Below are 26680 nucleotides of genomic sequence, written 5' to 3' on the forward strand. Positions count from 1 at the left end.
GTTAATCCGTCAAGCCGTTTGTGCTGCAGCGTGACACAGAATGACACATACATACATACATACGCTCGGAAAACATAACCCTCCGCGTCGAGTCAAAAATTGAAAATTTAAAAAAAGTAGTTTGAGAAATAAAATCATCACACCAAAGCAAAACACACACACCAAATACCAATCATATTAAAAAAATACTTCGTTTTCTTCCTTTAACCTTAAAAAGCAAAACAAAACCAAAAAAAAACTCAAAAGAAAAACACACATAATAAAACAACATACCTTTTCAATACATAACCTCCAAATGCAAAAGTAGAAGTAATCATGACCACATTTCAGCAAATATTTCTAAACATTTACTTTAACTTGTACATACACAAAATTCGAAAAAAAACCCGAAAATTAAGTCACTGATTCAATATTTAATCATCATTTCTAATATTTTATTATGGTATTTCAAATTTAAAAATATGAAGGTCGATTCCGTTGCTAAAATACATAAAAAAGACAGTAAATTTTATCACGACGCTAAAATATAAAGAAGCATATGTGTACTTATGAAAAACGTAAGAAGTTACACTTCTTTAGTGTATTTAATAAAAGAGTGCATGTATATTTTAAAGGTGGTAGAACCCTTTGTGGTTCGACTCCGGTGGCTCCACCGCCACACCTATTTCTACCTAATAACAGCAGTGTTAGGCGCTGCTGTGTTCCGGTTTGAAGGGTGTGGTAAGGGAGACAGACTTTTCCGATGCGTTCCAGCTTAGTCCTCAGGGGTAGCAGCGCATCTGTGACTGACCTCAGATAGGAATATCTAATCCTATCTGAGGTTGATTACAGATGTCCATGGGCGGCAGTAGCCACTTACCATCAGGTGGACTGCATGCTCGTCTGCTACTCCTATAATATTAAAAAAAAAAACAATATGCACATAATATACACCAAGTGAAACGAATAACTATTTTCACCACGCTTTTATTAGCTTGACCTGTATGTATGTATGTAACGGAATCTTTGAATTCGATTTTTACCCACTTTGAACGGTCCTATTAATTTATAATTTTGAACAATTATCAAGAACCGATGACAATACACGATTTTAATAATTTTATCCCATTCTCTTCATCAGGACTGTCAGGAATTAGGATTAACGATATTCCTTGTTTGATTTTAGCGTGGTTTTTAGTTTTTAAACTATTTATTTATGTTAGTAATCTCAAAAAAATGTTACAAAGAGCTGCCATACAAAAGATAATGTAACGTATGGCATGGTATCATACACTCAAAATTTGCTTTTCTATGAAACTCGCAATAATTATTATGCTAATTTTTGTGTCGATTTTATGTCATTTTGAAAAATTCACTTTAATAATTGCCCAAACGTCCCAACAGAAGCATTACTTCCCAAAACTAATCCGTATAAATGCTGAAATGTGTTCAAAAAACTCCTTTTTTTAACCCAAAAACGTCCACAGAAGGCGAAAATAAAAATCAAAACTACACACCATACAAACTAGACCTTAATCAGTGCGGATTTCAACGAGTCCCGCTTTCGGCTAGAAACATTAAACGACACGTGAGTAAAAGATAAGAAAAGATAAATTAAGATATAAAAAGATATAATATAATTTAGATAGAAAATAGTGTGTTGCTTTTGGCTAGAAACATTAAAGGACATGTGAGTTACAAGTAAAAGATAAATTAAGATAATAAAAATTAGATAAATATAATAATAAATAGAAAATAACGTGTCGCTTTTGGCTACGAAAATCAAACGACACGTGTGTGACAGGTAAAAGATAAGAAAACATAGAAAAAAATGACATACAAAAATTGTGCTTTATTTAATTTCTTATAAATTGAATTCTCTTAAATCTTAATTATTACACACATCAAACAACACGTGAGTGAAAAGATATAAACAATAGATAAACATAACAAAAGATAGATAAAGATGTGCATAGAAAAAAACGTGCTTAGTTTGATTGCTTCTAAATTAAATTCGTTCACCCGATTCTTACCAAAAATAATTAGTTACTCGTACGTAGAAAAATAATTAGGAAATATATTTTTCCAATATTTTGGCATCATGTATAATGTATATACAGGGTGTAAATTAAAAAAATATATTTTTTAAGAAGTTTTCCAAAAATGAAACCTACTTATTAATTTATTGCCCCCCAAAATATATATTTTACATTATATATATATACAATAAAAGTTTCCTTAAAGGTGTGACGAACACCCCCCTACTCGTTAAGAGATGGCGCCCCGTGTTTCTGAATCACGCTATCGAAGTTTTCTCAACATGTTGCATATATACAAGCTCCGAGCTGAGATAGTCGGAGCACGGCCGCTGTCCGGGTATCATCCTAGTACACAGGGATACCTTTCACGCCAAAAACGTATTAAATTCCTATATTCAAGCCATTACGAACGTGCGGCCCGAGTCATAAAAGATGACGTCAAAGGATTTTTTTTTTTATATAATATAGAAGTAGCAGACGAGCATGCAGTCCACCTGATGATAAGTGGCTACTGCCGCCCATGGACATCTGTAATCAACCCCAGGTAGGATTAGATATACCTACCTGAGGTCGGCCACAGATGCGCCGCTACCCCTGAGGACTAAGCTGGAACGCCTCGGAAAAGTATGTCTCCCTTACCACACCCTTCAAAACGGAACACAGCAGCGCTTAACACTGCTGTTATTAGGCAGAAATAGGTGTGGCGGTGGTGCCGCCGGAGTCGACCCACAAAGGGTTCTACCACCTTCAAATATGACAATCCGCACAACTCGATATCGATAAAGATGCCGCTCGGACGCACGTAGCTATAATTAAAGGACGCTTTCTTTGACGACTAATATATTTATGCAAAATCTAAATATGGGTGTTGTTATAAGATCCGTTATTTGATAACTAATGTAATAATGTAAAAATATAAATATGGATGTTATTAAAGGACGTTTTAAAATACATCCTAAAAATATTTTGCAATATTTCCTTAACCTTTCCTTGATTACATGCTATTGACTATCGACAAATCCGTTTGTTGTTACGCACAACACTAGAAGTGCGAGCGAGAGTTCCGATATACCCATAAGTGTGAACGAGAGATCTGATATATATTTTTTTTTATAGTATATACGAGTAGCAGACGAGCATGCAGTCTACCTGATGGTAAGTGGCTACTGCCGCCCATGGACATCTGCAATCAACCCCAGATAGGATTAGATATTCCTACCTGAGGTCGGCCACAGATGCGCCGCTACCCCTGAGGACTAGTTGGAACGCCTCGGAAAAATCTGTCTCCCTTACCACACTTCAAACCGGAACACAGCAGCGCCTAACACTGCTGTTATTAGGCAGAAATAGGTGTGGCGGTGGTGCCGCCGGTGTCGAACCACAAAGGGTTCTTCAAAAATGATTTATGACTCACTTCGCACGTTCGCAATGGTCCGGCTATAGCGGTAGGTTTTCCTAAACAAACATATATTGTAAAGTACACTACATACTTGGCGAGGGGCGAAGCGCCCCGCTCGGGCTCCAGCTTGTCGTCGAGGCCGCGGTGCACCGACACCGTGTCCAGCTCGTCGTCTGCCAGCAGCGACTGCTCGTACTCCGGTGTCCGGAGTTGCTCTGGCGTGCGCTTCTTGAAGCTGGGAGGGGGGGGGGGAGGGGGAATTTTAGTAATAATAAGTGTGATTGTAATTGTAAATAGCAGTGACAGTCTAGTGGTTAAGAATCTCGGCCTCTTGATAGAGGGGTCCGAGGTTCAAATCCCAGGCACACACCACAGGATTTTCAAATTTATGTGCGTATTAGAAATTAATTATCACTTGCTTAAACGGTGACGGAAAACATCGTGAGGAAACCTGCATACCTGAGAAATCTTACAAAAAAAGTTTTCAAAGGTATGTGAAGTCTACCAAAACGCACTTGTTCAGCGCAGTGGACTATGGCCTAATCCTTCTCACTCTGAGAGGAGACCCGTGCCCAGCAGTGGGACGGTGATGGGTTGATGATGACTGTGTTTCGGTCTGACTGGTTTAGACATCAGAATAAATATTTGTAAGGGTGTGATGAAATAATACGAAAATTATTTTACAAGAGTGAATCTTAACTAACATTATAAATGCGAATGTCAGTTTGTTTGTTACACTTTTTTATATTTGATTTTAATCAGAGGTGCCTGGGATTTGAACCTGGGACCTCTCGATCGAGAAACTGAGTTTCTTAACCACTAGGCTATCACTATCTGAAACAAAGTAACACACTAAATTTAGCTCATAAATGTTGCATACTAACGTTTTCAATAATAAACTAGAACAGACAACGGAGACGGAACTCATTGCCATTGCCGCTGACGCCATCCAAGGCTGAAAAAAAAACGTTTTGAAAATTAGTACAGAAACTAAAAAAAAACTCCGGGGGGCCGGCAGAAATGAAAACTTTCGAAACCTAACCTGAATAATAAAATATAATAAACTAGTTTTTGCCCGCGGCTTCGGCCGCCTTTAAAAGAAAATAATATGACATACTAACATACATAAAACTGAAAATTCGTACCTTCATTGGAATAATGAAGGCGCCATCTGGCAAAAAGTGGTCGTACGAACTCTGAAACCTTCGTCTCATGTCTTCGGCTCATGGACATCAACTTTGTTAAAGATCATCACTTGATCAAATGCAAAGTTTACAATTCAATCCTTATTAATTTCGATTAAAGTAATCGATTTAATTGGTCCAAAAGATCGATTCTCCGATTCATCGATCTTAGATCGCCATCCCTAGTTCCCGTGGGATTTCCGCGATAAAAACTATCCTATGTCCTTCCTCGGATCTCAGACTATCTTTGTACAATATTTTATTAAAATCGGTTCAGTGGTTTAGGCGTGAAGAAGAGACAACCAGACAGACAGGCAGACAGAGTTATTTTCGGATTTATAAAATTAGTAAGGATAAAAAATGAAACTGACACCCATTAACATATTTCTTCTATGCTGACACCGGATAACCTCTTGATTTTTGCAGTTTACTTTGCCATCTTACGAATTTTCGATCAGGTCACGTGTCCTGACGCGAAATTAACATTTTTTAGCCATCACAGAAAGTTTTTCTTTTTCTATCTTAAATATCTCACCTGCAACTGAACCCCGTATATCGCGAAGGCTCCACTGGCCAGCGGTATCCCCAGCAGGTTGTATACAGATGCGAACAGGAAGTTCAGGCGTATCCGTCTCACTGTTGTACGGGAGAGCTCTAAACACGCCACCACGTCTAGGAGATCGTTCTGTAATATACATTATTAGGTTTAGAAAGAAACAGAAGATGAATAAAGAATACTTCTAATATACACATCACAAAAAGCAAACAAAGAATAAAAAAATAATAAATATAAAAAAATACAGAGGATTATCAATGTGACTATAAATTATAAAAGAGGATTAATAATTACCTTAAAAAAGGATAATTGAAGTTACATTTATTAATATATTATTTTCTGAGTTATTTCTTTATTATTTAGTGATATTATTTATTTAGTTACTAATATTAGTATTTTTATAAAGCAAAAATATGAATATTTCTCTATAATCTTTTGTAATGAAATAATGGTTAAAGAAAAATTAAAAGTATAATATCCCCAGTACATTCACTCCTCAGTACCCCCCCTTACCATCCTCCTTACCCTCATAAGCACTAGGTCAGCGTCCTCCAGTAATGACACTCCCTACCACTCACATATCCCCCCCTTTACATTCACTCACACCCCAGTACCCCTTACCACCCCCCTTACCCTCATAAGCACAAGGTCAGCGATCTCCAGTAACGACACCCCCTACCACTCACATACCCCCCCCCCCAGTACACTCACACCCCAGCATCTCCCTTACCACCCCCCTTACACCCCCTCCCACTCCCATATCTCCCTATAACCTTTACTCATATCCCAGCATCCCCCTTATCACGTTCTCCCCTTACCCTCATAAGCACAAGGTCAGTGACCTCTAGTAACGACATTCTCTATTACTACCATGTTCCCCCCCACAATACTCTCAGTTACACCCCAGTACCCCTTACCACCCCCCTTACAACCCAGTACCCCTCTCCACCTTCCCACCTGTCCCCCCTTACCCTCATCAGCACAAGGTCAGTGACCTCTAGTAACGACATTCTCTATTACTACCATGTCCCCCCCCACACAAAACTCTCAGTTACACCCCAGTACCCCTTACCACCCCCCTTACAACCCAGTACCCCTCTCCACCTTGCCACCTATCCCCCCCTTACCCTCATCAGCACAAGGTCAGTGACCTCTAGTAACGACATTCTCTATTACTACCATGTCCCCCCCACACAAAACTCTCAGTTACACCCCAGTACCCCTTACCACCCCCCTTACAACCCAGTACCCCTCTCCACCTTGCCACCTATCCCCCCCTTACCCTCATCAGCACAAGGTCAGTGACCTCTAGTAACGACATTCTCTATTACTACCATGTCCCCCCCCACACAAAACTCTCAGTTACACCCCAGTACCCCTTACCACCCCCCTTACAACCCAGTACCCCTCTCCACCTTGCCACCTATCCCCCCCTTACCCTCATCAGCACAAGGTCAGTGACCTCTAGTAACGACATTCTCTATTACTACCATGTCCCCCCCCACACAAAACTCTCAGTTACACCCCAGTACCCCTTACCACCCCCCTTACAACCCAGTACCCCTCTCCACCTTGCCACCTATCCCCCCCTTACCCTCATCAGCACAAGGTCAGTGACCTCTAGTAACGACATTCTCTATTACTACCATGTCCCCCCCCACACAAAACTCTCAGTTACACCCCAGTACCCCTTACCACCCCCCTTAAAACCCAGTACCCCTCTCCACCTTGCCACCTATCCCCCCTTACCCTCATCAGCACAAGGTCAGTGACCTCTAGTAACGACATTCTCTATTACTACCATGTCCCCCCCCACAATACTCTCAGTTACACCCCAGTACCCCTTACCACCCCCCTTACAACCCAGTACCCCTCTCCACCTTGCCACCTATCCCCCCCTTACCCTCATCAGCACAAGGTCAGTGACCTCTAGTAACGACATTCTCTATTACTACCATGTCCCCCCCCCACACAAAACTCTCAGTTACACCCCAGTACCCCTTACCACCCCCCTTACAACCCAGTACCCCTCTCCACCTTGCCACCTATCCCCCCCTTACCCTCATCAGCACAAGGTCAGTGACCTCTAGTAACGACATTCTCTATTACTACCATGTCCCCCCCACACAAAACTCTCAGTTACACCCCAGTACCCCTTACCACCCCCCTTACAACCCAGTACCCCTCTCCACCTTGCCACCTATCCCCCCCTTACCCTCATCAGCACAAGGTCAGTGACCTCTAGTAACGACATTCTCTATTACTACCATGTCCCCCCCCACACAAAACTCTCAGTTACACCCCAGTACCCCTTACCACCCCCCTTAAAACCCAGTACCCCTCTCCACCTTGCCACCTATCCCCCCTTACCCTCATCAGCACAAGGTCAGTGACCTCTAGTAACGACATTCTCTATTACTACCACGTCCCCCCCACAATACTCTCAGTTACACCCCAGTACCCCTTACCACCCCCCTTACAACCCAGTACCCCTCTCCACCTTGCCACCTATCCCCCCCTTACCCTCATCAGCACAAGGTCAGTGACCTCTAGTAACGACATTCTCTATTACTACCATGTCCCCCCCCACAATACTCTCAGTTACACCCCAGTACCCCTTACCACCCCCCTTACAACCCAGTACCCCTCTCCACCTTGCCACCTATCCCCCCCTTACCCTCATCAGCACAAGGTCAGTGACCTCTAGTAACGACATTCTCTATTACTACCATGTCCCCCCCCCACACAAAACTCTCAGTTACACCCCAGTACCCCTTACCACCCCCCTTACAACCCAGTACCCCTCTCCACCTTGCCACCTATCCCCCCCTTACCCTCATCAGCACAAGGTCAGTGACCTCTAGTAACGACATTCTCTATTACTACCATGTCCCCCCCACACAAAACTCTCAGTTACACCCCAGTACCCCTTACCACCCCCCTTACAACCCAGTACCCCTCTCCACCTTGCCACCTATCCCCCCCTTACCCTCATCAGCACAAGGTCAGTGACCTCTAGTAACGACATTCTCTATTACTACCATGTCCCCCCCCACACAAAACTCTCAGTTACACCCCAGTACCCCTTACCACCCCCCTTAAAACCCAGTACCCCTCTCCACCTTGCCACCTATCCCCCCTTACCCTCATCAGCACAAGGTCAGTGACCTCTAGTAACGACATTCTCTATTACTACCACGTCCCCCCCCACAATACTCTCAGTTACACCCCAGTACCCCTTACCACCCCCCTTACAACCCAGTACCCCTCTCCACCTTGCCACCTATCCCCCCCTTACCCTCATCAGCACAAGGTCAGTGACCTCTAGTAACGACATTCTCTATTACTACCATGTCCCCCCCCACACAAAACTCTCAGTTACACCCCAGTACCCCTTACCACCCCCCTTACAACCCAGTACCCCTCTCCACCTTGCCACCTATCCCCCCCTTACCCTCATCAGCACAAGGTCAGTGACCTCTAGTAACGACATTCTCTATTACTACCATGTCCCCCCCCACACAAAACTCTCAGTTACACCCCAGTACCCCTTACCACCCCCCTTAAAACCCAGTACCCCTCTCCACCTTGCCACCTATCCCCCCTTACCCTCATCAGCACAAGGTCAGTGACCTCTAGTAACGACATTCTCTATTACTACCATGTCCCCCCCCACAATACTCTCAGTTACACCCCAGTACCCCTTACCACCCCCCTTACAACCCAGTACCCCTCTCCACCTTGCCACCTATCCCCCCCTTACCCTCATCAGCACAAGGTCAGTGACCTCTAGTAACGACATTCTCTATTACTACCATGTCCCCCCCCACACAAAACTCTCAGTTACACCCCAGTACCCCTTACCACCCCCCTTACAACCCAGTACCCCTCTCCACCTTGCCACCTATCCCCCCTTACCCTCATCAGCACAAGGTCAGTGACCTCTAGTAACGACATTCTCTATTACTACCATGTCCCCCCCCACACAAAACTCTCAGTTACACCCCAGTACCCCTTACCACCCCCCTTACAACCCAGTACCCCTCTCCACCTTCCCACCTGTCCCCCCTTACCCTCATCAGCACGAGGTCAGCAGCTTCAACAGCGACATCGGTGCCACTGGCGATGGCCACACCGACATCCGCCTGGGCCAGCGCCGGGGAATCGTTCACACCGTCGCCCACCTGTGGGAGACCATTCAAATATCATCCTTACTAATTATAAATCCGAAAGTAAGTCTGTCTGTCTGTCTTTTGGACCAAAAAAATCGATTATTTTAATCGATATTAGTAAGGATTGAATCGTAAACTATGCATTTGATCATCATCTTTAGCAAAGTTGCTATCCATGAGCCCACGAAGGTTCCAGAGTTGGTACGACCAATTTTCGCCAGATGGCGCCACTGTCGTTCCAATGAAGGTACTAATTTTCAGTTTTATGTATGTTAGTATGTCATATTATTTTCTTTTAAACGCGGGCGAAGCCGCGGGCAAAAACTATATTTTCATAAATTGAATTAACCATATGAAGAATCAAATGAAGAAAGAATGCTGCAGTCCATCATGTAAATGGCTACCGGTCATTGACATCTGTAATCAATCCTAGATAAGATTAGATTCTTACATGAGGTCGGCCACAGATGCACCACTAAACTTGAGAACTAAGTTGCAACGCCTCGGACCACACTTCAAACCAGAACACAGCAGCGCTACACTTCTGTTATAACAGAAATAGGTGTGACAGTGGTGCCGCCGGAATCACAGAGAGGGTTCTACCACCTCCATATAACATTTTTTTTTTTTCAAAAAGTAATAATAAACTCACCATAGCTACTTTCTGTCCTTTCTCCTGCAACTTCTGTATTTTGGCCACCTTGTGAGATGGCAGCACTTCTGCGTACACCTTGTTGATGCCGACCTGAAAAAAATCATCACAAAATTGATGTAATAGTAGAAGATCCGAAGCTAAATCGAACTGGACCGAGCTGATAATAGAATGAAACTCATTTTATAACGAAATTAGTACATTGGGTAATACATTAAAAATGGGTTTGCTAAAAAAATCCTGGACAGGATAATTTTAATTATTTTTTGAAAAATTAATTTTCATTTTGCAGACAACCCTATATCAACGTGTTCACAATGAAACAGCGCTTCTACTGAAATAAAATTTTATCTATTATCATCATGAGTGCAAGTAGTTGCCAGCGAAATACCTGTTTATACCTGACAACCCAGTAGTTCGTCCACGTAAATAATAGGCAACCCAAAGCCTGCACATTCTGTATGTTTTTACATTCACTCAGAATAGAATTTTCTTATTATCTTGATGTTGCAAAATTTAATTTTCAATTAAATTTTAATTTTTCAAAAAATAATTAAAATTATCCTGTCCAGGATTTTTTTAGCAAACTCATTTTTAATGTATTACCCAATGTACTAATTTCATTATAAAATGAGTTTCATTCTATTATCAGCTCGGTCCAGTTCGATTTAGCTTCGGATCTTAGACCATAAATAATTCAAAAATATCACATCGAGAAAAGAGTCGAGATATGGAAGTGAGGAAGTATGGAGACAGTGTCGAGACTTCACACAACTCGTCAAGTGGTGCTTCTGAATCACGCTATCGAAGTTTTCTCAACACGTTGCATATATACAAGCTGGGAACTGAGACTGTCGGAGCACGGCCGCTGTCCGGATATCACCTAGCGTACAGGGAGATCTCCCTTTACGAAAGGGGTTAAAAGGGTCATCAAGTGAATTAGAAGTGACACAGTATACTCCCAATCACCACTAACAAATTTAGGTCCTTTTCTAGAATCTTAATCGTAACCCTCGTCTCCCTCTGCCACCACAACAATCGATAACATACAACCATAGGTTCACCTGTCTAGCGATCGCAGCTTTGGCCTCCCTCCCCCCTTAAATATCTGCCAATGGTCTGCGTTATACTACCACTTCTTCACCGGCATCTTTTAGCTGACTGGGGACCACTGTAGTAGTCTCCCTGTTGGTCTCTCTTCAGGGGAGCCTAGCTAGGGGGCCTCGGGCTCCCCCTGACCCCCCGCCACTCACCTGTCTCGCGATCGCCACGGCGGTCTTGCGGTTGTCCCCGGTGAGCAGGCACACCTCGAGCCCCATCCGCTTCAGGCAGTACACGGCGAGGTGCGCTTCGGGCTTCACCTCGTCCGCTACTCCTATGGTGCACACGAGCTGATCTGAAAATATAATTAGTGTGGTTGATGTATGGTTTTATACTTATAACACATAGAAACTCATATGTTGAGTTCTGTGCCCTGATATTGGTCCCCACAAACAAATACCCCAAGTTACAGCTTACAGCTACAGTTGTCTTAATATATAGTAAATCATAAGGTCAAAAGTACACTAAGCACCCCTCTTCGAGAAGACCCGCTTCAAAATTCCCTACCCATCACATGTGTTGTCATCAAGAATGTGACCTTTCCATTCTAACCCCATGTAGTGTACTGGGAGATTTGACCCCCTGATCTACTACGTCTCTGTCATGACCTCTCTGTTATTCAAGTGTGTGCTAGCGTCCTGCCCCCCCCTGTGCTCCCCCCGACCCCCTACTGACTACTACCGTCGATGGCGGCGAGCACGGCGGTGCGGCCGAGGCGCTCGTCGCGGCGCAGCGCGTCCTGCCCCCCCCTGTGCTCCCCCCGACCCCCTACTGACTACTACCGTCGATGGCGGCGAGCACGGCGGTGCGGCCGAGGCGCTCGTCGCGGCGCAGCGCGTCCTGCCCCCCCCTGTGCTCCCCCCGACCCCCTACTGACTACTACCGTCGATGGCGGCGAGCACGGCGGTGCGGCCGAGGCGCTCGTCGCGGCGCAGCGCGTCCTGCCCCCCCCTGTGCTCCCCCCGACCCCCTACTGACTACTACCGTCGATGGCGGCGAGCACGGCGGTGCGGCCGAGGCGCTCGTCGCGGCGCAGCGCGTCCTGCCCCCCCCTGTGCTCCCCCCGACCCCCTACTGACTACTACCGTCGATGGCGGCGAGCACGGCGGTGCGGCCGAGGCGCTCGTCGCGGCGCAGCGCGTCCTGCCCCCCCCTGTGCTCCCCCCGACCCCCTACTGACTACTACCGTCGATGGCGGCGAGCACGGCGGTGCGGCCGAGGCGCTCGTCGCGGCGCAGCGCGTCCTGCCCCCCCCTGTGCTCCCCCCGACCCCCTACTGACTACTACCGTCGATGGCGGCGAGCACGGCGGTGCGGCCGAGGCGCTCGTCGCGGCGCAGCGCGTCCTGCCCCCCCCTGTGCTCCCCCCGACCCCCTACTGACTACTACCGTCGATGGCGGCGAGCACGGCGGTGCGGCCGAGGCGCTCGTCGCGGCGCAGCGCGTCCTGCCCCCCCCTGTGCTCCCCCCGACCCCCTACTGACTACTACCGTCGATGGCGGCGAGCACGGCGGTGCGGCCGAGGCGCTCGTCGCGGCGCAGCGCGTCCTGCCCCCCCCTGTGCTCCCCCCGACCCCCTACTGACTACTACCGTCGATGGCGGCGAGCACGGCGGTGCGGCCGAGGCGCTCGTCGCGGCGCAGCGCGTCCTGCCCCCCCCTGTGCTCCCCCCGACCCCCTACTGACTACTACCGTCGATGGCGGCGAGCACGGCGGTGCGGCCGAGGCGCTCGTCGCGGCGCAGCGCGTCCTGCCCCCCCCTGTGCTCCCCCCGACCCCCTACTGACTACTACCGTCGATGGCGGCGAGCACGGCGGTGCGGCCGAGGCGCTCGTCGCGGCGCAGCGCGTCCTGCCCCCCCCTGTGCTCCCCCCGACCCCCTACTGACTACTACCGTCGATGGCGGCGAGCACGGCGGTGCGGCCGAGGCGCTCGTCGCGGCGCAGCGCGTCCTGCCCCCCCCTGTGCTCCCCCCGACCCCCTACTGACTACTACCGTCGATGGCGGCGAGCACGGCGGTGCGGCCGAGGCGCTCGTCGCGGCGCAGCGCGTCCTGCCCCCCCCTGTGCTCCCCCCGACCCCCTACTGACTACTACCGTCGATGGCGGCGAGCACGGCGGTGCGGCCGAGGCGCTCGTCGCGGCGCAGCGCGTCCTGCCCCCCCCTGTGCTCCCCCCGACCCCCTACTGACTACTACCGTCGATGGCGGCGAGCACGGCGGTGCGGCCGAGGCGCTCGTCGCGGCGCAGCGCGTCCTGCCCCCCCCTGTGCTCCCCCCGACCCCCTACTGACTACTACCGTCGATGGCGGCGAGCACGGCGGTGCGGCCGAGGCGCTCGTCGCGGCGCAGCGCGTCCTGCCCCCCCCTGTGCTCCCCCCGACCCCCTACTGACTACTACCGTCGATGGCGGCGAGCACGGCGGTGCGGCCGAGGCGCTCGTCGCGGCGCAGCGCGTCCTGCCCCCCCCTGTGCTCCCCCCGACCCCCTACTGACTACTACCGTCGATGGCGGCGAGCACGGCGGTGCGGCCGAGGCGCTCGTCGCGGCGCAGCGCGTCCTGCCCCCCCCTGTGCTCCCCCCGACCCCCTACTGACTACTACCGTCGATGGCGGCGAGCACGGCGGTGCGGCCGAGGCGCTCGTCGCGGCGCAGCGCGTCCTGCCCCCCCCTGTGCTCCCCCCGACCCCCTACTGACTACTACCGTCGATGGCGGCGAGCACGGCGGTGCGGCCGAGGCGCTCGTCGCGGCGCAGCGCGTCCTGCCCCCCCCTGTGCTCCCCCCGACCCCCTACTGACTACTACCGTCGATGGCGGCGAGCACGGCGGTGCGGCCGAGGCGCTCGTCGCGGCGCAGCGCGTCCTGCCCCCCCCTGTGCTCCCCCCGACCCCCTACTGACTACTACCGTCGATGGCGGCGAGCACGGCGGTGCGGCCGAGGCGCTCGTCGCGGCGCAGCGCGTCCTGCCCCCCCCTGTGCTCCCCCCGACCCCCTACTGACTACTACCGTCGATGGCGGCGAGCACGGCGGTGCGGCCGAGGCGCTCGTCGCGGCGCAGCGCGTCCTGCCCCCCCCTGTGCTCCCCCCGACCCCCTACTGACTACTACCGTCGATGGCGGCGAGCACGGCGGTGCGGCCGAGGCGCTCGTCGCGGCGCAGCGCGTCCTGCCCCCCCCTGTGCTCCCCCCGACCCCCTACTGACTACTACCGTCGATGGCGGCGAGCACGGCGGTGCGGCCGAGGCGCTCGTCGCGGCGCAGCGCGTCCTGCCCCCCCCTGTGCTCCCCCCGACCCCCTACTGACTACTACCGTCGATGGCGGCGAGCACGGCGGTGCGGCCGAGGCGCTCGTCGCGGCGCAGCGCGTCCTGCCCCCCCCTGTGCTCCCCCCGACCCCCTACTGACTACTACCGTCGATGGCGGCGAGCACGGCGGTGCGGCCGAGGCGCTCGTCGCGGCGCAGCGCGTCCTGCCCCCCCCTGTGCTCCCCCCGACCCCCTACTGACTACTACCGTCGATGGCGGCGAGCACGGCGGTGCGGCCGAGGCGCTCGTCGCGGCGCAGCGCGTCCTGCCCCCCCCTGTGCTCCCCCCGACCCCCTACTGACTACTACCGTCGATGGCGGCGAGCACGGCGGTGCGGCCGAGGCGCTCGTCGCGGCGCAGCGCGTCCTGCCCCCCCCTGTGCTCCCCCCGACCCCCTACTGACTACTACCGTCGATGGCGGCGAGCACGGCGGTGCGGCCGAGGCGCTCGTCGCGGCGCAGCGCGTCCTGCCCCCCCCTGTGCTCCCCCCGACCCCCTACTGACTACTACCGTCGATGGCGGCGAGCACGGCGGTGCGGCCGAGGCGCTCGTCGCGGCGCAGCGCGTCCTGCCCCCCCCTGTGCTCCCCCCGACCCCCTACTGACTACTACCGTCGATGGCGGCGAGCACGGCGGTGCGGCCGAGGCGCTCGTCGCGGCGCAGCGCGTCCTGCCCCCCCCTGTGCTCCCCCCGACCCCCTACTGACTACTACCGTCGATGGCGGCGAGCACGGCGGTGCGGCCGAGGCGCTCGTCGCGGCGCAGCGCGTCCTGCCCCCCCCTGTGCTCCCCCCGACCCCCTACTGACTACTACCGTCGATGGCGGCGAGCACGGCGGTGCGGCCGAGGCGCTCGTCGCGGCGCAGCGCGTCCTGCCCCCCCCTGTGCTCCCCCCGACCCCCTACTGACTACTACCGTCGATGGCGGCGAGCACGGCGGTGCGGCCGAGGCGCTCGTCGCGGCGCAGCGCGTCCTGCCCCCCCCTGTGCTCCCCCCGACCCCCTACTGACTACTACCGTCGATGGCGGCGAGCACGGCGGTGCGGCCGAGGCGCTCGTCGCGGCGCAGCGCGTCCTGCCCCCCCCTGTGCTCCCCCCGACCCCCTACTGACTACTACCGTCGATGGCGGCGAGCACGGCGGTGCGGCCGAGGCGCTCGTCGCGGCGCAGCGCGTCCTGCCCCCCCCTGTGCTCCCCCCGACCCCCTACTGACTACTACCGTCGATGGCGGCGAGCACGGCGGTGCGGCCGAGGCGCTCGTCGCGGCGCAGCGCGTCCTGCCCCCCCCTGTGCTCCCCCCGACCCCCTACTGACTACTACCGTCGATGGCGGCGAGCACGGCGGTGCGGCCGAGGCGCTCGTCGCGGCGCAGCGCGTCCTGCCCCCCCCTGTGCTCCCCCCGACCCCCTACTGACTACTACCGTCGATGGCGGCGAGCACGGCGGTGCGGCCGAGGCGCTCGTCGCGGCGCAGCGCGTCCTGCCCCCCCCTGTGCTCCCCCCGACCCCCTACTGACTACTACCGTCGATGGCGGCGAGCACGGCGGTGCGGCCGAGGCGCTCGTCGCGGCGCAGCGCGTCCTGCCCCCCCCTGTGCTCCCCCCGACCCCCTACTGACTACTACCGTCGATGGCGGCGAGCACGGCGGTGCGGCCGAGGCGCTCGTCGCGGCGCAGCGCGTCCTGCCCCCCCCTGTGCTCCCCCCGACCCCCTACTGACTACTACCGTCGATGGCGGCGAGCACGGCGGTGCGGCCGAGGCGCTCGTCGCGGCGCAGCGCGTCCTGCCCCCCCCTGTGCTCCCCCCGACCCCCTACTGACTACTACCGTCGATGGCGGCGAGCACGGCGGTGCGGCCGAGGCGCTCGTCGCGGCGCAGCGCGTCCTGCCCCCCCCTGTGCTCCCCCCGACCCCCTACTGACTACTACCGTCGATGGCGGCGAGCACGGCGGTGCGGCCGAGGCGCTCGTCGCGGCGCAGCGCGTCCTGCCCCCCCCTGTGCTCCCCCCGACCCCCTACTGACTACTACCGTCGATGGCGGCGAGCACGGCGGTGCGGCCGAGGCGCTCGTCGCGGCGCAGCGCGTCCTGCCCCCCCCTGTGCTCCCCCCGACCCCCTACTGACTACTACCGTCGATGGCGGCGAGCACGGCGGTGCGGCCGAGGCGCTCGTCGCGGCGCAGCGCGTCCTGCCCCCCCCTGTGCTCCCCCCGACCCCCTACTGACTACTACCGTCGATGGCGGCGAGCACGGCGGTGCGGCCGAGGCGCTCGTCGCGGCGCAGCGCGTCCTGCCCCCCCCTGTGCTCCCCCCGACCCCCTACTGACTACTACCGTCGATGGCGGCGAGCACGGCGGTGCGGCCGAGGCGCTCGTCGCGGCGCAGCGCGTCCTGCCCCCCCCTGTGCTCCCCCCGACCCCCTACTGACTACTACCGTCGATGGCGGCGAGCACGGCGGTGCGGCCGAGGCGCTCGTCGCGGCGCAGCGCGTCCTGCCCCCCCCTGTGCTCCCCCCGACCCCCTACTGACTACTACCGTCGATGGCGGCGAGCACGGCGGTGCGGCCGAGGCGCTCGTCGCGGCGCAGCGCGTCCTGCCCCCCCCTGTGCTCCCCCCGACCCCCTACTGACTACTACCGTCGATGGCGGCGAGCACGGCGGTGCGGCCGAGGCGCTCGTCGCGGCGCAGCGCGTCCTGCCCCCCCCTGTGCTCCCCCCGACCCCCTACTGACTACTACCGTCGATGGCGGCGAGCACGGCGGTGCGGCCGAGGCGCTCGTCGCGGCGCAGCGCGTCCTGCCCCCCCCTGTGCTCCCCCCGACCCCCTACTGACTACTACCGTCGATGGCGGCGAGCACGGCGGTGCGGCCGAGGCGCTCGTCGCGGCGCAGCGCGTCCTGCCCCCCCCTGTGCTCCCCCCGACCCCCTACTGACTACTACCGTCGATGGCGGCGAGCACGGCGGTGCGGCCGAGGCGCTCGTCGCGGCGCAGCGCGTCCTGCCCCCCCCTGTGCTCCCCCCGACCCCCTACTGACTACTACCGTCGATGGCGGCGAGCACGGCGGTGCGGCCGAGGCGCTCGTCGCGGCGCAGCGCGTCCTGCCCCCCCCTGTGCTCCCCCCGACCCCCTACTGACTACTACCGTCGATGGCGGCGAGCACGGCGGTGCGGCCGAGGCGCTCGTCGCGGCGCAGCGCGTCCTGCCCCCCCCTGTGCTCCCCCCGACCCCCTACTGACTACTACCGTCGATGGCGGCGAGCACGGCGGTGCGGCCGAGGCGCTCGTCGCGGCGCAGCGCGTCCTGCACGCGGCGCGGGACGGCGACGCCGTTGCGGTGCATCCACTCGCGGTTGCCTATCAGCACCACGTGTTCTGTGTCCTGGGGAAAGGAAAATACACAAATGTGTTCAAATATAATGCCCTGATACAGGGACAAAGAAAAAGAAATGGGGGAATTTCATATCGATAAATAAAGGGACGGTAAGCCGTTCCGAGACCAGAATAGGGCGTTTGAGCTTCTAGCTCAATCTGCCCGGCCAACTGCCGGCCAACAAAAGAATGGCGGTATGTGTGGTCGCATACCGTCGTACTGTAGTGTACGACGTAACCTAACTTATAAGTATGAGTCTTACGCACACTACAGTACGCACCAAACGTTGTGACGAGCATCAAGTTCACCTGGACGGAGCCCGGCAGGGGAACGGGGTAAGAGGTCTTCGGCTGCGTTCTTTTGCAGATCCCAGAATCCTCTACGCAACGCCAAAGACGGTAACCAGAGGCGATTTAGTGCTTTAAAAATCCCACGTAACCCTACGGCACCCCCACGGCACCGGGTAATTTTTGAAGGTTTCCCCTCGTAACTAACAAAAACTAAGCCGCGAGAAGAAGGTGAGGGAGAGTTGTTGTCGATATGGGGTACCGGGGGTAGTATGTGTGTGTGTCTCACCGCATCCGCGTGATCCGGCGGGCGCATATTTCCCTTTTTTCTTACGGGTGCCAGGGTGTGGTATGTGTGTGTGTGTGTATGTCTGCGCGTGTGTGTGTGTGTGCGTGTCTCACCTCGTCCGCATGGTCTGGTGGTCGTATCACGCTCTGCAGACGGTCCGCGGCCTGCGCGGAGCTGAGCGCCGCGTCTCCCAGCGGCGCCACCAGCTCCACGGGAACGCCGTGTAGAGTTATCGTTGAGCCCTCCCTGTGGGATGAACGGGGGGTCGTTATTCGAGAACAAGTTACAAATATTATAAACTTTACCTTTTAGTTTTGCCACTTTTTTTAAGTGGACGCCTTAAATATAGAAATATTTATATATGCGATGCGACGAAATATATATTTTTTATCTTCACATAATTCAATGTTCATTAAATTGAAACCATAAATGTGTCGTCGCTTAATATTTAAAAAAATAAAAGGCACGAAATCAGACATCCGCTATAAAAACAAAAAAAAATTACATTTTATACCATCATCAACCCATTACTGTCCCACTGCTGGGCACGGGTCTCCTCTCAGAATGAGAAGCATTAGGCCATAGTCCACCGCGCTGGACAAGTGCGTATTGGTAGACTTCACATACCTTTAAGATTTTTTTTTTTTTTTTTATAAATCTCTCAGGTATGCAGGTTTCCTCACGATGTTTTCCTTCACCGTTTAAGCAAGTGATAATTAATTTTTAATACGCACATAAATTTGAAAATCAGAGGTGCGTGCCTGGGATTTGAACCTCGGACCCCTCGATCGAGAGAGAGGCCGCGTTTCTTAACCACTAGGCTATCAATGCTTTTTTTACATTTTATAACAAAACAAAGAAACCAAATATTGTAAAATAACTCACTTAGTTTTGGCTAACACGGCCGCCACCACTGCTGTGCACCTTTTAGGTACTAAAATCCAAATTCACCACCACCAGCTCACCTAGGATTAGCCAACGGGTTAGCTACCACTGTCGTGTATAATTTTAGGTGCTAAAATCCAAATTTACACCACCAGCTCACCTAACATTAACCAACACAGTCCCGACCAAAGCACACACTTCATTGGGCGCTCTTACCCGTAATCTACCACTGCCGTGTATCATTTTCAGTGCAAACATACATATTTACACCACCACTCACCTAGCATTGGCCAGTACACTCGTCAAGGAAGCGGACACATCGTTGGCCGCTCGCATCCTCATCTTGGCTCGGAGGCCGCAGCCCGGCGCCGCAGTGAAGCCGCTGCAGTGCGCCCGGGACGGACCCACCACTGCCGTGCACCATTTTACTATTGCTGGTGGTGTAAAAAAAATAAACAAATTAATGAATGAATTTATTTATTTGTGATAACATGCATTTAAAGAAATGTTAATACATAATTTAATTCGGCATAATCGTCCACGTGGACGAATGCGTTGGTGTGCAATACAAGTAGTATGTATGCAAGGATATATCATCAAATATTTTTTATTTGTACTGAAGGTTTTTGTTAAATTACTTGTTCGTCCTATTAATGACTCGTAGATAGATTGATAGAGTAATCAATTTTAACCAGTTTATGCTTATCAAAGTCCAAATAAGACTGATTGCTTAGACAAATTGATAAATTGCAATCTTTGGTTAAGAAAAAATGTTGATATTTCAACATAGTAGGAACACATGTGTGGTAAACCTCAAATAGAAATCTAATCCTATCTAAGGTTTATTACAGCTTTTCTCAAGCAGCAGTAATCATTTCACATGCGGACTTTATGCTCTTTAACTACTTCTATATAATAAAAAACCTATGGAATATCTTGTCATTGATGTCATATGCACCATGTGCCACGGTACTGACCGGGTGACGTATAAAAACTTTCCACATATTACAGTACTAATCGATCGGTACTGACCGTGCGATATATTTAGGTTAGACCGGTCAGTACCACCTTGCATGGTACCGACCGGTCGACATTTAAAAGTCTACTACTTTACAAATTATTGATCAGACAACTTATTCAGGCCTACCACCTAACAGGGTACTGACCGATCAAAACACCCACGTTCTACCACAAAACTACAGAGTACTGATCGAACCACAAAGACATCTATGTGATACAACACTTTCTACCACTAAACTATCTGTCATACACCATTTCTATCACAGGTCTACCACCATCATCATCATCATCATCATCAACCCTTTACTGTCCCACTGTTGGGCACGGGTCTTCTCTCAGAGTGAGAAGGATAAGGTCATAGTCCACCGTGCTGGACAAGTGCGTATTGGTAGACTTCACATACCTTCGAGATTTTTTTTTTTAAATATCTCATGTCTGCAGGTTTCCTCACGATGTTTTCCTTCACCGCTTAAGCAAGTGATAATTAATTTCTAACACGCACATAACTTTGAAAAATCAGTGCCTGGGATTTGAACCTCGGACCCCTCGATCAAGAGGCCGACTTTCTTAACCACTAGGCTATCACTGTCTTTGTCTACCACCATACACCACCACAACTCACCAGAAGCGACAGGATGTTCGGAGTTGAGCTCCGCGCACAGCACGCAGGCGAGCACGGCGGGCAGCGCCGCCGCGGAGCCCGTCAGCAACGAAACCCGCGCAACGCGGGTGCTGCCACACGTTATCGTGCCGGTTTTGTCGAATATCACCGTCTTTACCTAAGAAAGTTTGTCATCTGTTAGTAATAATCAATCTCGATCAAGCTTTTATCCGATTGCAAAAGATAAAAATTGATTAAGGTCGATTATTAAAAGTTTTCGAGCGCGCGCGTGTGTGCGTGTAAGTGTGAGAGAATGCGTAGGTGTGTGTCAGTGTTTGTGTGTAAGTGTGCATGTATATGTGATCGTGCGTGAGTGCGCGTGTAAAAGAAGTGTTTGAGAGTGTGAAGTATGCATGTATGTGCGATCGTGCGTGAATGCGTGTACGTGTGTGTATGTTTGTGTGAACATGTGCATGTGTGTGCGTAAGTGCGTCCTTGCGTGTGACTGCGCGTGTACTTGTATATCTCACCTTATGCGCGTTCTCCAGGGGCTCAGCGCCCTTGATGAGCAGCCCCAGGTTCGCACCGACCCCGGTGGCCACCATGACCGCGGTGGGCGTGGCCAGCCCCAGTGCGCACGGGCACGCGATCGCGAGCACGGAGAGCGCGAAGTGGAACGCGCTCTGCACTATCACCTGCCACTTGGAGAACGAGGGGTCGCGGTACATCTCCTGGGGGTAGGAGTAGATTTTTTAGGAAAAATAGTGAGAAATAAATAATGAAAAAAATAGTGAAAAAAATAATAATAATGATCCGTGTGTATTTTGGTGATGAGAGCACATGATTTTACACGAATTTAGAAAAAAAGGTAAATAGTTGATTCGAAATTTAAAAATGATCAGAGATATCGCGCGAATTACTAAGGATTAGATGTTTGCGAATGAGAACAACATTAAACTTTTCGAATAAATTTAAAAATGAGAGAAAAAAATTCGAATTCGAAATTTGAAAACGACCAGAGATTTGCAACGACTCACTAAGGATCAGATCTCCGCGAATGAGAACTATAGACAACATAAGACATTATGAGTAAATTAAAAAAAAAATAAAGAAAAACATGACGAATTTGAAATTTGAATATCGATCGTCGAATAACGTAGTGTAACGTGGAATGGATTTTCGCGTCTGAGAAATATAAACAACATTAATGAGCAGGGACAGCGCGAAGTGGAACGCACTCTGCACTATCATCTGCCACTTGGAGAATGAGGGGTCGCGGTAGATCTCCTGGGGGTAGGAGGTAGAGGTGCCAAATAGCGTTGATAAATAGGTAGGTTGGAAAAGGAAATGTCGAAATACAAATTTGAAAATAGATAACAAATCAACTTTTGACGACGAGTCGCGGTAGATCTCCTGTGTATGGATAGACATTTTTTAAGGAAAACTAGTGAGAAAATTGCTCAGTGTGTTTTTTGGTGATGAGAGTAGAAGAATTCCAGACAATCGTGGCCAATTGAATTTTCATTTATGAAAAAAAAAAAAATTCGCCAAGTACGAGTCGAACTCGCACATGGAGGCTTCCGTACTACCAAATGTTCAGTATTTTAATTCATTTTATGATTTTCAACAATACTTAGTCATATGAAACAACAATAGATGGCGTTGGGGTGATGATGAATGATACGTAAATTTTCAACAATACTTAGTTATATAACACACAAATAGATGGCGTTGGGGTGACGATGGGACGATGATTATAAGTAATCAACGTATAATAAAATTAAAACAAGTATATTAAAATATGTTTTATGGTTCTTATTTGTATTTATTATAATACCAGTTATAGTAGTAAACGTATTGTAAAAATTTCAACCGTCTTCCTAGTACAGTTTAACAGTCAGATCGAACAGTCAAATCCGGTTTGTTGTATGGAGACCCCCTTTAATATTCCACTTTATTTTATTTTTAGTATTTGTTGTTATAGCTGCCACCGTTATGCCTCCTCTGTCAAAATTTCATGTGTCTATCTATTACGGTTTAAGCGGTAGAGCCCTGTGACAGACGGACAGACGGACAGACAGCGAAGTCTTAGTAATAGGGTTCCGTTTTTACCCTTTGGGTACGGAATCCTAAAAAGAGAAATTCGAACTATTAAAATAGATGACCAAAGATTAAATTTGCTTATATGCAACCATAAAGTACGAACAACAACCATAAGTTACCAACGACATTCTACATTTTGAATTAAAAAAAAAAACAAGTTCTGAAAACAGTTTTTGATATTTCACTACTAGTACTAGTACGACAAATTACTACTACTACTACTACTACTTACCGGTGTGATAGCCTTGATCTTCTCAAAGTCCACAGCACCCGTGATGATCCAACTGATCAAAGTCAGTAGCGAGAGGAACACTACTAGAGGCACGAAATATCTGAAAAAGAATAGAAACATTTATATTTATTTATTTATTTTAATATATTAAAAGACTTTGACATAGGCTGAATATATCGTCCAGTAATACCACAGTCTACAATATAAAATAATATAATAGTTAAAATAAAATAGTTTTAAAACTAAAAACCATGCTAAAATCGAACTAGGAAAATCGTTAATCCTGATTCCTGACGATTCTGATGAAGCGAATGGGATAAAATTATTTAAATCGTATATTGTCATCGGTTCTTGATAATTCTCAAAATTTTAAATTAATCGGAGCGTTCATAGTGGGTAAAAGTCGAGTTCAAAGATTCCGTTGCATACAGTTCTAGCTAATAAAAGCGTGGTAAAAGGCAGTGATAGCCTAGTGGTTAAGAAACTCGGCCTCTCGCTCGATGAGTCCGAGGTTCAAATCCCACGCACGCACCTCTAATTTATTAAAATTATGTGCGCATTACAAATTAACTATCACTTGCTTAAACGGTGAATGAAAACCTGCATACCTGAGAGACCATACTTTCTTTTTCAAAGGTATGTGTAATCTACAAATACGCACATGTCCAGGTGGAATATGGCCTAATCCTCCTCATTCTGAGAAGGTACACGTTCCCAACGGTGGAACAGTAATGGGTTGACGATAATGATGAATATTAGTTAAGATGTCAGACTGTCCTCAACTCACCCTGCTGCAGTATCTAGTGTGGGGCTGAGTTTGGAAACGTGTTTTTAAATGTCCGTCTATCCCCAACTCACCTGCCTTAGTATCTACTGTGGGATCTGAGTGTAAAGAACGTGGTTTTTATATTTTTTTATTTAATGTCCGACTGTCCCCAACTCATCCTGGTGCTTTATTAATGTCCGACTATCCCCAACTCATCCTGACGTTTTATTACTGTCCGACTATCCACAACTCATCCTGATGTTTTATTACTGTCCGACTATCCACAACTCATCCTGATGTTTTATTACTGTCCGACTATCCACAACTCATCCTGATGTTTTATTACTGTCCGACTGTCCCCAACTCACCCTGATGTTTTATTACTGTCCGACTATCCACAACTCACCCTGATGTTTTATTAATGTCCGACTGTCCACAACTCACCCTGATGTTTTATTACTGTCCGACTGTCCCCAACTCACCCTGACGTTTTATTACTGTCTGACTATCCACAACTCATCCTGATGTTTTATTACTGTCCGACTATCTACAACTCATCCTGATGTTTTATTACTGTCCGACTATCTACAACTCATCCTGATGTTTTATTACTGTCCGACTATCCCCAACTCATCCTGACGTTTTATTACTGTCCGACTATCCACAACTCATCCTGACGTTTTATTTAAGTCCGACTGTTCCCAACTCACCCCGCTATGGTGTCGGCCAGGCGCTGCACGGGCGCCTTGCTGCTCTGCGCGTCCTCGACCAGGCGCACGATCTGCGCCAGCGTGCTCGCCTCGCCGGTGTGTGTCGCTCGCATTAGCAGAGCGCCGTGCTGGTTGATGCTGCCGCCTATCACTAGGGATCCTGGGGAGGTGGGGGTGAAATGGATAATTGAAAAAAAATATTCGCTTAGAAAATGGTGTGACAATATCATCAGTAATTACATATTCGAATGACAATTTAAAGAATATTAAATTTCACTTATAAAATGGTTTAAAAGTGACAGTTATTATCTATTTCAATCTTAGTAAATGGGGCAATGACATAATTGTACTTATGTACGTAATCTAACATTTGAAACTTATGAACATATTAAATTCGTTATTCTAAAAAAAACTCACAAGTGTGTAATCTACCAATGCGCACTTAGCAAGCGCGGTGGACTATGACGTAATCCTTCTCATTCTGAGAAATATTTCAGCGTCATAACAGCAGTGTAGCGCTGCTGTGTTCTGGTTTGAAGTGTACGGTAAGGGAGACATACTTATACGAGGCGTTCCAGCTTAGTACTCAAGGGTAGCGACACATCTGTAAGAATCTAATCTTATCTAGAGTTGCTTACAGATGTCCAAGGGCAGCAATAGCCTACCATCAGGTAGACCGCATGCTTGTCTGCTACTCCTATATTATAAAAAGGCAAAATTAAGACGGATCGTTTATTAACAACTTCTGTCAGTATACATACCTATGCTCTTAGTGACGGGCATAGACTCTCCCGTGATAAGGGACTCGTCGCAAGTGCTGTGTCCCAATATAACCTTCCCATCCACAGGGATCTTTGCTCCAGGAACCACCTGAAGGAATTAAAGCTTTTTTTTTAATACTCGATATTTATATTGATTATCCAAATCAACATTTTACATAAATATTACCGCTCATTAATATTGAGTCAACTTTTTCCCGAAAATCGAAAGTAGACAATTTAATAGGATTTAAAAATTGGATAGATTGATTATTAATAACGGTTGAAAGACAACAATTTTAGGTGCTTTGTTTGTCCACCGATTTCATATACACTTTGGCATAGAAACGCACACATGCACACACTCAATCACTCACTCTCTCTCTCTCTCTCTCATTTACTCAGATACTAACGCACACTCACTCATTCACTCACACTCCCTCGCACACACACTTACACTAACTCATTCAACCCACACACTCTTATCCACCCACCCCTTTCCTCTCCTACTCACGCACACAGACACTTATTTACTCACCCACTCACACTCACTCACATACTTACAGTTTCTCTCACACCCACACTTACTTACTCCCATACACCCACACACACAAACACCGCCCAAGCCCCAACCTCCCCCCACGAACTGACCTTAAGCACGTCCCCCCTTTCCACCAGGTCCACCGGGATGCTTTTCTCTCCAACCTCGTGGCCCTCAGCGTCCAGGGTCACCAGCACCGCCTCAGTGGCCTTCAGAGACAGCAGCTTCGATAGGGCTTCCGAGGTCTTGCCCTGTATAAACGAAAACTTCGAGAAAGGTGGTAGTATTATGATGATGATTGCTCTGTTGTTTTTGATGATAATGATGACAACTATAGCGATTATTTTTTTTGTTGAAATTCATTGAAATCCGAAAAGTAACACCTTTCAGGTTAAAAGAATATAATAGTTGTTTTAACGGATGACGATTACGAATTTGTTGTTGGAGTAATTAAAATTGCTCGACTTGGGGGGGCACTGCCGTGCCAACTGTGCAAACTATATTTCTGAACAAAATAAAACCTTTATTGATATGGACAAAGATGATTAATAAATTATTGTGTTACCTCAGTGACGATATATCAAAATTGACGATGTATGATAACGATGTTGCTCAACGATTCCGTTTTTAGGGTTGATGATGCAGTTTTTGTAGATGACGATGCTGTTTTTGTAGAGGAAGACAATGCCATTGTTGTTGTTGTTGATGATGATGTTGTGATTATACAACGTTTGATTTTG

General features: G+C 49.9%; 1 protein-coding gene across 1 annotated transcript in view; it reads right to left on the reverse strand.

Moving 5' to 3' along the window:
• Positions 1-26680, reverse strand: part of ATP7 (copper-transporting ATPase 1) — an 81758-nt gene that overhangs the window by 1504 nt on the left and 53574 nt on the right. Inside the window, exons 15-29 of the mRNA XM_073092603.1 lie at positions 26051-26191; positions 25403-25511; positions 24642-24801; positions 23166-23265; positions 21361-21561; positions 20852-21008; positions 19490-19643; positions 18438-18570; positions 17622-17757; positions 11235-11377; positions 9982-10074; positions 9231-9341; positions 5137-5286; positions 4302-4372; positions 3509-3652 (exon numbers count right to left, since the gene is read on the reverse strand). Of these exons, the coding sequence (XP_072948704.1) occupies positions 3509-3652; positions 4302-4372; positions 5137-5286; positions 9231-9341; positions 9982-10074; positions 11235-11377; positions 17622-17757; positions 18438-18570; positions 19490-19643; positions 20852-21008; positions 21361-21561; positions 23166-23265; positions 24642-24801; positions 25403-25511; positions 26051-26191 (2003 nt within the window). The remainder of the gene's footprint in view (positions 1-3508; positions 3653-4301; positions 4373-5136; positions 5287-9230; positions 9342-9981; positions 10075-11234; positions 11378-17621; positions 17758-18437; positions 18571-19489; positions 19644-20851; positions 21009-21360; positions 21562-23165; positions 23266-24641; positions 24802-25402; positions 25512-26050; positions 26192-26680) is intronic.

Source organism: Epargyreus clarus, unplaced genomic scaffold (assembly GCF_041222505.1).
Source record: "Epargyreus clarus isolate Ecla_fem2 unplaced genomic scaffold, WU_Ecla_fem_2.2 ptg000036l, whole genome shotgun sequence".
NCBI lineage: Eukaryota > Metazoa > Arthropoda > Insecta > Lepidoptera > Hesperiidae > Epargyreus > Epargyreus clarus.